Raw genomic sequence first — 12,596 nt, 5'->3', positions numbered from 1 at the left:
TGGGAATCCTGTACCTACTCTGTACCTACTATATCTCACACAACCCTCTATGCAGCTCACCTGCTTTGTAAAATTAAAAGGCCAAAGACAAATTAAGGCATTTTAATTGTGAATGAAATATCATGTTACACATGTGGAGTAAAAATAAAAAAATTGATTGGGTGTGTTTAGTTCTCGGTTTTTGTAATTACCAGTCACACCATGTCTAACAGTGTATTACCCCTTTTTTGTAGCACTCCTAATAACCTCTAATATTATATATCACTAAAAGAATCATTGACAAGGTAAGTTTATGGGACATATTTCGTGAGATTACATTACTCAGTGGCATTTCATACTGTATTTGCAACATATCTTTTATCAAGCTGTTAGCTTCAAGTACAACCCAGTGCTTCCAGCTTCAAGTATAGACCAGAGATTATAAGACAACTTGTATTCAAGTACTTCGTTTTAGTGGAAATAACTATGATAAATAAAGTATGATAAAATAACATTGATTTTCTGTTACATGTAAGGGCAACATATGTGGGGGATGAAGTAAAGAAGCTGAAAGCACTTAGCATGCCTGAGACAGCTGGTATTGACTGTACTTCGCCAATGGGAATGAACTTCCAAATGTGCACTTAAAGGCACAGCTCACCACATTTGCTTCTCATAAAATGAGAAAATGCTTCGGTTCTGCGGATGTAGTAATACAGCAGCTGTTTAACATACAGGGTGTAAATGAGAAATCATACATGAAAATTCCATTTTGAACTTAGTGTGAGGCTCGGAAAGGGAGATAAGGTAGACCTGAAGATGGAAGCAGTGATTACTAAGGACAGTGTCACTGATTATTAATGATCCATCCATCCATCCATCATCCATCCATCCATCTTCAATAATAAAGGGTCACTGAGCTTTTTGAATGTGTTGCATATATATTTTAAATAAAATAGATAGATAATTTTATGTTTTTATTTTTTTTTATTTTGCATAATATATTATATTTAAGTCTGCATATTTTTATTTTTTTGTATAAATATAAAATCATATTTAGTGAACTCCGGTTTATCTTATGTTCAGAAAAGATATGTGGATGAAAATATCATCTAGAATGACCAGAATACAATACAAAAATACGACCTGATTATGCATCAATTAAAAAACGTAGGTAACATTTCCAGCAAAAAGAAATGAAACTAAGAATTAAGTTCTTGGATTTGGCTTAAGTAAATACTTATCCAGCTGTAGCTGACCCTTGGGCAGGGCTTAGAAATAATACATCTATCCGTCCCTTTTACATACCTGCTTGTCCTGTGTAGGTGAAGGCAGTCCAGAGCCCATCCCAGAAGCAACAGGCACAAGGCCGGGAATAACCCAGGATGGGGCGCCAACCCATCACATGGCAACATATAATACAACTAATTATGTCAACCTGAACTATAGCATATAATATATGTAAATTGTGGGGTATTTACAGCTGAGGAAAATGCTTCTAAAATAAATTACCACCTCAATGACGTCTTCATTAGAGAAAATAGGGAAGTTGTCTTATACGTTTCCATTAACAGATTATCTACGCTACTCAGCTCATTCATTCAACTGGTTTTATTAGCCAACTGTTGTGTCTGCTCCTCTCACACCTACATGCATTTTTTGAAGCTAATCTGACATTTAATGACTCCACTATGTATGACATCCTAATTGGCTTACCTCAAAGTCCTGGTTATTGAAATGTACACAGGCAAACCTGTAAAAATAACAATACATAATATCTTTCTTGTGTCACCTATTGAAAGGAAATACATATGGATAGACTTTAATGTATAAATCTTAAATGCATGACATTCATCAGTAGAACATTTGTGTTTCTGTAGTAATATGCTTACCTGCTGTTTCTCACCTCTGGGTAGAATCAGTGTCACACAGCATGATTTCATATGATTGAGTCGACAGAAAGAAGGGGGGGGCACTTTGCTTCACCCTACCCCCACCCCCAAATTGCTGATCCATCTCTGTTGTCGAGGGGGAGGGGTGGTATTTAAAGAAACCATGATATACAGGAGCTAACTATAGATTTGACATTCGCTTTAAAAATCAACAGGGTGTTACTGTAGTAAGACAATTATCTCTCGCCAAGTACACATTCAGAAGAAAGGATACAGCCCTAGTATAGTTTTGTTGCCCGAGGTACAGTCAACATGAATGTACCCCCAATGGTACAAATATGTTCCTCAGAGTCCATTTTTGTACCTTCATTCTCTTCCTACATTTACAGCTAGGGTACAGTTGGCAGACCCTTGAGGATAGTAATTGCAACCTCAAAGGTACAAACTAGGTACTTTATTCTGACAGTATAAAATAATAATGATTGTCATTCTCAGTATTAACCACTCCTACCTATATCAACTATACCATACACCTGCACAGGATGTAACCCAGTGATATTCACATTGAATGTAGGGTATTGACAGCAGTTGTGGATAGCTCTGTTCAAATGGCATTTTCATACACTAGACATTGAATTACAATGTAATTTCAGCATGTGATCGTCTGAGTAGAGATTAGGAAATGAAAAGCTGAACGCCCCTAAGAGAATACTAGTCTTTTCTCCATATCAGTAATACATTATACAGAACACAGGGTCCTGCAGGGTAAATAATGTCCTCCACAGGTAATGGAACCAGGCACCCGTGAACACACAAGGGTTTGTGCTCGGCATCCTTATTCATCCCCCAAAAGGCCATTTGCTTTTCCTGACAGGAATAGTGACTGCTCTCATTGCTCCTAGTAAAGAAACAGAAACAGATCACCTTAATATTGCAGTGCAAGGATTTGTAGTCTTTTAGATTTTGTGAGCAATAACTTAAAAAGTATTTGAAGGATCTATTTCAAACTTTGCTGACACATCGTATGGGTGAGGAACTGGGACTGGGTGAATTTTGAGGCCAATCACTGCAGATCACCACAAGTAACAAAGGGTAGGGTGACTGAATTTGAAGCAGCAGCACTATGTGACAACAAAGGGAGGCTGTAGAAGAGAACACAGTAATTCTAAAAGTATTTCACAGATCTTTTTCAGATGTTGCAGACATACTATACAGTTAAGAATTGGATTTTTATTTTGTAATTTGGCCCTAATCTCACACAAAATTGGGCTTTTAATAAAGTTTGTTTTTGGGAAGAGTATTTAAGAAAGGCTTTGGCAATAATACGGTAATATTTACCGTATTCTGCAGTATTTTAATTCTGCAAAAATTATCTTGGGGGACCTCCCCCCTGTCCAAGATACCAGAATAGCATTTCTTTTGACATTAGTCAAAATTCTGTATACCACAGTATAATATATGGATGGTATGCTATTATTAAAAATTAGATACCTGCCAAGTCTAGTGTAGGGGGTACAGCTAGCGATTCGGGGGGTGGTGGGGGCTGTACAGCGGATACATTGTTGTCCGGCCGACAGCATCTAGTTTGCATATGGCATTGAAGATAGAGAGGAACCTTGGAGAATAATTCCAACAGGGGACAGTTTTTCAGTTCTTTGGAGGCTGAAGGCTGGCACCTGAACATACTTTTTCTTGCACGTTTGTCTTGGGCATCATATGCAAAAAAGTGAACATACATTACAATCATTTATTGAGTATATTGCTAAAGACATTGTCACTGTCTGATGAAAACCACTTATGTCCACATTTTGATGATTGTGACTTTTTATTATAGATGAAATACACCCGTTCTCCTCTGCCTACTGATAACATTTGACATGCAATTGACCAATGAAAAGATGTTTCATAAAGTAATTTAATTCATGTCAATGTTTGCACTGATTAACATTTACATTCAAGATGGTTGTACATATTAGATTTATATTGCAGATTTGAACTTTTTAAATTGATTCTAATTTGGTTCTTGAATAATGTCGATGACTAGACAGCTAACATCATTGTTAATTGTGAATATAACGCAAGAAGAGTTTGTATTCAGTTGACTGACATGTTTGCCTAACTGACAACAATCCATACAAGTCAACACTCACGAAATCATGGATTTTTGAAGGAGTGTGTTTTTCAATGGATGACAACGATATTGTGCAGGGCTAAAGTGAAGCGTTTGTGATGTTCATACCACACATTTGAGGAGTGCTGTGTCTTTCATTAACACGTAACATTATATGAAAAAATTAGCCGCAAATCTTTCGAAAGCATTTTACCAGGTGGATTATAAAGGAAGCCAAAAGAGTTCTTTGACGAATGACCTACATGGATACATGACACCGGAGCATACACAAATAGTCAATGATCTTTAATGTCAATATATACAGACCTTGGAAAAAAATAGAATCTCAAAAACATAATGAAATAAATACAATATGATACAATCTGAAGATTTTTTTTTACATTGAGGTCCCCTCTAAAACCATTTTTACCTTTAACTCTCACCTCAGCAGTAATACTGTACCATAATCACATCTAAATGTGCAAAGACCACTATATATCTTATTTGTTTTGACCTGTTGCAATATATAAAAAAATAAATTAAAAAAAAGGTTTTTCAAGATGAAAAACTTCTAAAGAGGGAAAGACAGTGAGTGTTAAAATCACAGCTTTGCGAAGGTGACATTCTGACAAGCCATGTTGCAAAATGAGTAAATACATTTTCTCTCATCTGATACTGATAAGTACTAGAAAAACCAAAGCTGCAGTTCCGAAACATAAAGGAAAGTCGGGTCATAGTGATGTTAATTGCATTCTGTAAAGTACACAGTGTATGATTAGGGATTTATGAAACAACGGAACATAAGCTGCAGTGTAAAAACCATAGTTTTTTTTTTGGGGGGGGGGGGGGGGGGGGGGGTGGACTTTGCTTCCTGATATTCAAAATTGAACACACAGTGCACCAGTAGGCCAGTCACAGTACATGGGAAATATGAGCTGGTATTTCAAGCAGCTTAATGCTGATCCAGGGAATGTTTTTTCCCAATAGAGCCAAAGACTGGATTTCGTTAAAATGCGCAAACGCTTGACAGTCTATCTGACCATTTCTGTGGGTGCGCCCTCTCAAAGGGCAATCAGAGTGCTGTCAGATGTGGGGGTTGCCCACAGGGCTGAGAAGCCGAAGTTAAAATAAATAATTGGTGGAGTTGCCGGAGTGACAGGGGGGGGCGACAATGGACAGTGAAATAAATAAAGTACTTAAGCAAACAAAGCATGGTAAAGGAATTGTCTCCCTATTGGCCACAAAGTTAAACTTCTTGCTACATGTCGTTGGAGGTGACCTTCTTCATAGTTCTGCGCTGGGCGAGACTCGAGGCTGCCACAGGCTCCAGGACTGGCTGACTTGCTTTGTGGCTCAATGCAGAATAAGTTGCAGCCATAGCGCCCTGTATAGAGAACAACAGGCAAACAAATCAGTCACATATTTTAATAAATAAATACAGGTCAGTGTTTCATAAGGAACCCTACCTCTTGATGTGTTTTTAAATATCATAAGCATTCCATGTTTTGATTGTACTCAGTACCTGGATCCATTTCGGAGAGGACCTGAACTTGGGACTATGTGCTGTGTTTGGAGTACAAAGTTGTTAACGAGGAATATTAACTAAAAACTTTAACCAAAATAACTCGGTCTCTGATATGAAGCAATGTACACAGACAGTAATAGTTAAAAAGTTAATGGATGATATTTACACTTGCTCTTTTAAGCGAGGAAACTAAACATGATGCAAGTTTAAAACCAAATTATGTGTATTGTGCCAGAGAACGTACAGGTAAGCATGCTGATGATGCCGACTGAGCAGGAACGATAAAATCAAATGTCTCTTTTGAACTGTGCTTTTCTAAAATCAGCATAATTAAAAATCAATCCAGTAGATACTACTGACTTTGCAGTGATCTCATACTATAACATGTACTATCCTTTTCTTTCGAGAGAAGCACATTTAACTTATTATGTCAAGAGACTAGTGTGAATTTAACTAAATAATGCAGTCAACACTCGTTCATTAAAATTCATAGTAAAGCAGTAATTGCACAGTACTTTTTTAATCAAAAGAACTGGGTCATATATATTTTAATAACGTACAGGTGATATATATATAGGTATACGCATGTGCAAGTTTTGTGGATAACAGAAGTTGAGATTCTGGAATTAAAAAGACTTTCTTCATTAAAAGGCCAAATATGGTTCAGCCCATTATGGAAATTCAAATATCTTTTAAAGTCAGATTTCCATGAACCAAAACTGCACAAAACTACAACTGAACAATAAATACGACCGATGAGCATTTCTAATGGAGAGGAATTTTTAGAACCAGGTCCATCCTGACAGCTGACCTTGACAAGGTGGGGTGCATCGTGCCGCGTGAGCTGGAAGTGCGGAAGCTGGTCCCGGCAAGTGATCCACGGGTGTTTCAGGACCTGCTCGGCTGAGTAACGCTGGTGAGGGTCCATGTGCAGCATGTGAGACAACAAATCCTGCGCAGAGATCACCACAAGAATGGGGCGTGGATAACAATGCAGCGAGCAGGAGGCCAGTGACACACACGCATTAAATCACAGCCGGTTATTAAAGAATCAAGATAGAATCGAGAATTTAGGGGTGTTTTAACTGGTTTTAATTCCAATTCATTCTATGGATTTAATTGGTTTAAACTAAATTTACACTATTACATACATATGGTGAAACTACAATATAATTTCTATAAAACAACATAGAGCTATAGCTTCTCAATTCATCAATACAGCAATGGGAAAGATAGGTGATTGTATTACTGAGCAAGAATATTCTCCAGACGAGCATATTGAGAATTAAAAAAAACTCTTCCCCGATAAACTGACTCATTCACATAGCTGATTTTGTTCTCCGATTGTCTGGGTCTGTACAAATGCATACTTCTTGTTTTCTACAATTGGACAATACCTCCTTGTTCACGTTACAGAAATGAGAACCCTACCTTGGACGTGTCAGACACAGTGTCCCAGTTGCCCCCACTTAGGGAGAACTTGCCACTGCCAATGCGCAGTAAGATTTCCTCGGGCGTATCATTGGGTCCATTGGCAAAAGGGGTGTAGCTGTGAAGGAATTTACATAGAAATTGGTCAGGCAGATGGCAACAGGTCAGCATCCACAATCCACTTCAGTCCATGAGGCTACAAGAACCCATTCAGCATCCATAACATACCACATTATCACATAAAAAACCTCTTATAGCATCATAAAATCCATCCATCCATCCATCCAATTCAGTAAAGATCATACACGTTAGGCTAACTGACAATGGAAATACAGAACAAATTGAGTTTGTGCATCTATGTGTGGTTGCAATTACATTTGAACACTTCGGCACCTGAATGTTTTAGCACGCAGTTCAAGAAACTTAGTCATTAATTCTCCGTTACAAAATAAGTTCACTATATCACCAGTACATGTAGCCAAGACCTTACCCCGCCAGCATAGTGTACAGCAGCACCCCTAGACTCCAGATGTCGCAAGCGGCATCGTATCCTTGGCGCATCAAAACCTGAAATACATTAAAATGGCTTTTCGTAAAATGTCATAAATCAGTCAACCGAAATCCCTTCACGTGCACAAATGAATTACCTCAGGAGCGACAAAGTTGGCTGTGTAGCAGGGAGTGAGCAACAGACCGCTTTCCCCACGCAGCTGCTTTGCAAAGCCGAAGTCACAGATGCGAATGGAATCGGGATTCCCCGAGTCGTCCATGTAAAGGATATTGCTGGGCTTTAAGTCACGATGTACCACCTGCAACACGAACAGGACAAGCAGGCTTTACAGGTAAGAAATACAATTTTTAAATATAGCTTTAAGAATATTACTTTAAAATAATGTATACAGTGCAGTGGTTAAGGGCATGGACCAGAAGGGTGCCAGTCCTCAGTGGCGACTCTGCTGTAGTACCATTGTGCAAGACAAGTATCCAAATCATGTCCTAGAATTAAAAGCACAGCCAGACACCTCATCTCACTCCACTCTCGACCAAGAAGCACGTTAATAGTCAACTTGATAAGGAATGTGGAGTTGTGGCCCACTTATGACCACGAGGTTTAGTATTTAAACCTTTCCAAGGCAGCAATGTCCTTCTTAAGGTATGGTGACCAAACCTGCACACAATATTCTAGGTGGGGTCTTACCAAGGAGTTATACAATCGTAGCATCACCTCCCTTGACTTAAACTCCACATACCTAGAGATGTAACCCAACATCCTATTCGCCTTTTTTATTGCTTCCCCACACTGGTGAGAGTGGGACATGGAGGCATTAACATACACACCCAATAGTTATATATCATAAGCACTCACCCCTTGACGGTGCAGGTAATCCACTGTCTTAGTGATGATGTATAGCACAGCACTGGCCTCACGCTCTGAGAAATATTTTTGCCTGAGGATCTTGTCCAGCAGCTCCCCCCCCTTCATTAGTTCTGTCACAAGGTACACAAACCGGCCCTCATCATATGCCTATAACACAGGGGGGGCGGGGGTGCCATTAAAAGCCAGAAGTTAGTTATAGAAGAAGAAGAAGAAGAAAAAAAATATATATGCACTTGGCCACAAGGTGGAGCTGAAATTACTACTATTCTTACTACTGCTCTAACTAGTAATACTAAAGAAATATGTTAAATCTTATTATTACAAGTAACTGATGACAAAAAACAATTATATTTTTAGTGTTATAATAAATGTGTTTTGTATATAAGAATACACAATGGACTCCCTGATATCTACATACATCTTTCAAAGTTATGATGTTGGGATGCTGTCCGTATCGCATGAGGATCTCCATCTCCTCTGAGGGATCCCTCTTGCTTTTGTCAATGATCTAAACTCAAAAGAAAATATTTAAATATACGGTTTTAAAAGCATTAAATCATTTAAATATACAAGAAAGTAGTCATAGCAGTTATTTTATAGTTAGCAGTATTATAATAAAATCATACTAAACCCACAGTTGCATATTTAAATGTATGAATATTCAAAATGTGATGTAAACATCCATTCTGCATTCCTTTGATGAAGACTAACATTTGTGGAGCATGATCAAAATTGGGCGAGCGATAAATCACATTTCTTATTTAAAGACACAGATGCGAACTTATTTACAGCACACTGAATTGCACATGAATCCTATTGATATTTACTTGTATCGTAGATAACGTGTTTTTTTAGATTTACTTGAAGAAAAAACATATTTTCCTAATCACTTGCTCTTTAACTTCATCTGATTTGAGTAAGGAATGATCAGACTAGCTAAAAACGCTGTCTTTATCCACACTTAACTCTATGGTCACAAGGCAGCATGCAGTAAATGAAACAAACAAGGTTAACCTTAACAGCAAACTCCATGTGATTGACCCGATGGATGCAGCGCTTGCATATGGAATAGGAGCCCACACCAATGTCCTCTTTCAGTTCATACATCTCGGCAAACGTCGAGGAACCGCAATGGAGCTGTAGGAGATGAAGCACAGCAAGATTTGGAGAAGATGCTAGAGGAGGAGGAATCTATCGCATGGTCTGGATTCAATTGTAGTTCGGTTTGAATGTGAACCGGAGTCAGCAGAGCTGGTGACCACTAAGGATATGTGGCTCGATGCCGAAGTATCGATTCTTTAGATCTGGATGTTTAATTTTGGGAATTGATTCTGAAGTTAAAATTATTTATTTGGGAAATGTTAATATTATATTAGGGAGCAGGACGTGAACTTCTACAAGGAACGGCCGTCTGTAAGGGAAGACTGTCAGGTGCAGACAGCCGAGAAATGAAATGACAGACCTACCAGCACACAGACCCCACTGCAACCCCCAGCAAATTTTATCACCAGGATCGAGTTAGCAGCTGATATCAGAATTGGGGATACAGACCTAGGTATTGGAAGGAATCTCATCTAAAAGATCAGCAGTATCACCCATCCCTACTGTACACGGATCTACAGCTTACTGGTGCTGCTTTTGCAGGAGCTCTGCATGCGCTCTCTGAGCCAATCATAATCATTGTCATCTTTGCTGCTGAATTCACCCATAGATAGTGAAGTGTTTCTGAGAAATTTATCAAAAATGAATGAGGAGGAGGAATGCGAAGAAGAAATAGTTGCCTAAAGACATTCATCTTCTGCTACATGGAAATACTTTGGATTCCATAGCAATAATATTGAGCAAAAGCAAGTGATTTGTCGGCACTGCTGTGTCGTCATCACCACCAGCTTATTTGATAGAACGTTACTGGTAGATAAGTTCTACTTGGCTATAGTTTTCAAGTTTTGTTTCATAAATATTGCAGTCTTCAGTGCAAAAATTTCAAATGCTGCGATGTGATTTTTTTTTTCTATTTTGTTCAGCTGTGTTAATCAGTTCCCCTAGGATTTGCTGATTCTAGAAAAGCAGAAATTAACACGAAAATCACGCAACGCCTGCAACACTTGCAATTTTTGAAATGCACCACAATTTTTTCTGCAAGAAATGGCAAAATCAACAGACCGATTACATCGGGACCAAGGCACGTCCTGTGCTGCCGCTGAAGAGATACCTAAAAAGTTGTGTTACTATATAAGCAAGCTAACGGTATCCCTATTACCTATAAGCCAAAAGCGCTTAATAAAATGGAAATAAATAGGTACCTCATTATAATTTAGTAAGTTAGACGCACAAGCGTTTTGCATGTAAACAAACTAAACTAAAATAATGACTTAAGGCTGTTTAATACTTATCACATAACAAAAGTTCAAGAGAGAAGCAATCTAAGAGAGAGTGGACAATATTTAGTTGTATTCAGTTTATATTGCATGTAACCCCAGTAAAGTTCCTTTGGATTCTGATTCCACCCTTTCAAAAACATTCAAGCATCTATAATACTATTCTCACTACTACCACTGTGCTGTGTTGAAGGTATCAATGATTCGAAATAAACTGTCTTCGGTGGGTATCTGACTGCTTTTCTCCTTAAACCCTAACCCTTCATCTTTCTGCCTGGTACTGTGCATATCACTGGCAGAAGCTAACCAACTTTATTAGATATTTTTGCACAAGATTCTGTAAATTCGCTTCTAAAATTTTTTATTACCAATTATATGTATTACCATTAAACCACATACTGTACTGCCCCCAGCAACCATTATAAGGCACTAAGAGCTCAATACATTCTGGTAGCACTGCCGGATGTACAGCCACCCCGAAATTTAGCTTCAATACATTTACTTATTATGTTTTTAATTTCGGCCATATGTGCAAGTAGCGGCAAGTTGGAAAGTAGGGCACAGTCTGTATAAATAACTGCCAAAAAAAGTTGACTACAAACTTGGGTGTTATGCAACATCCGTCATGCAACTGCAAGTGAAACATATGCGCAACCCATCTGTTTTTACACATCAGCTGTCTTCGACTGCCATGATGCAGCTTCTCACGCATGACAGCTAGCAAAACTGCAAGCTAAATACAGCTTGCAATATCCTCACTGTTCCACATTAAAAATAAATAAAATAAATGTTGCACTATTACTATAAAAAAGCACCCATTTTGCGTAGTTAAAACTACGAACTTTATTTGATCATTGGGGCTCATGTAGGTTGGTTGCATTATGACTATGGTTGTTTACACTTTGGCTAGTCGCAGCAAACAGACATGCTTTGTCGGTGGCATACCTGCACAATGGGAAGGATGCTGATGTGTGCCGAGCTTTTTCCCTCCTCTAGGGAGGCTGGAGCCACAAAGCTGAAGCCTTTGAAGAGCTGGTGTGCGTTGGCACTGGGCGGGATGCCTGGCGAATCTGTGTACACAATCACAAGCAATGCCAATACAAAAAAACTGCATGTCGTAAAATCAGTCAGCAGACAGAATTCATTCTTATTGTAGAATTGGCAATTGTGTCGTAGTATTGGCAACTGGCATTTCGTATGGTATTATTGTTTTTTTTAAACCTTCTGGAAAAGTTATGAAGCAATCACATAAATGGTAACATATTCATTTTAAAAATGCTGCGTCAAATAAGGCACATAAGACAGAACAAGCTACAGACCTTTTGGGGTTTTAGCAGTGAATTCTGGGTCAAAGCAAAATGTGTCGTCTGGCTTCCCTGTGGCTGGTTGGAATGGAGGCTGCAGCTCTCTCCTATACAGTTTCTGCAGGGTAATGTCAGGAATGGGATGAGCTCATCTCTATGCCCAGCTTCATCTGCCTCAAGTTCATGTACTTAGAATATTCCAGCTTCCTTCCACAACCCAGCATCATGCCGTCAGGTTCAGTTATGGAAGGCCATCGACAGACTGCATGCTTCCCATTATTAAACACATCAGCTATAAGAGGATAATTGCATTTTATAAAAATCAACTTTACCGTGGGCAAAAAAAGTAGATCAGAAAAGCAGTAACAAATGATGAGGTTTTATATTATACGGCAAAGCCTGGTGCCTATTCAAGGCAGCAGAGGGAATAAGGGTGGGGTTCACTCTGGATGGTAAGTCTTATAAACTCTACATGGAAACAAACTGGACAAAAGACATCAGCATCCAGCATAATTTCTTTATGTGTTGAGTAAAATTACTGCAGCTACTAGGTCACTTGTAACTATTAAGAATATACATGACTTATGTATGAGTGGTTA

At 38.6% G+C, this 12,596-nt stretch overlaps 1 protein-coding gene across 2 annotated transcripts in view; it reads right to left on the bottom strand.

Annotated features, from left to right (window-relative positions):
* Positions 1-4,827: 4,827 nt before the first annotated feature.
* LOC125712998 (ribosomal protein S6 kinase alpha-6) overlaps positions 4,828-12,596 on the bottom strand; it is a 29,193-nt gene continuing 21,424 nt past the window's right edge. For both annotated transcript variants that reach the window (XM_048983673.1, XM_048983674.1), the window contains 10 exons: positions 12,013-12,115; positions 11,639-11,763; positions 9,330-9,452; positions 8,734-8,823; positions 8,304-8,462; positions 7,585-7,746; positions 7,428-7,504; positions 6,938-7,055; positions 6,318-6,458; positions 4,828-5,365 (listed from right to left, as the gene is read on the bottom strand). In XM_048983673.1, the coding sequence (XP_048839630.1) occupies positions 5,240-5,365; positions 6,318-6,458; positions 6,938-7,055; positions 7,428-7,504; positions 7,585-7,746; positions 8,304-8,462; positions 8,734-8,823; positions 9,330-9,452; positions 11,639-11,763; positions 12,013-12,115 (1,224 nt within the window). In that variant the 3' untranslated portion in view covers positions 4,828-5,239. The remainder of the gene's footprint in view (positions 5,366-6,317; positions 6,459-6,937; positions 7,056-7,427; positions 7,505-7,584; positions 7,747-8,303; positions 8,463-8,733; positions 8,824-9,329; positions 9,453-11,638; positions 11,764-12,012; positions 12,116-12,596) is intronic.

This window comes from Brienomyrus brachyistius, chromosome 18 (assembly GCF_023856365.1).
Source record: "Brienomyrus brachyistius isolate T26 chromosome 18, BBRACH_0.4, whole genome shotgun sequence".
In the NCBI taxonomy this organism is placed as follows: Eukaryota; Metazoa; Chordata; class Actinopteri; order Osteoglossiformes; family Mormyridae; genus Brienomyrus; species Brienomyrus brachyistius.
The sequence above is the reverse complement of the archived record's forward strand: the minus strand, read 5'-3'. Positions and strand labels throughout refer to the sequence as shown.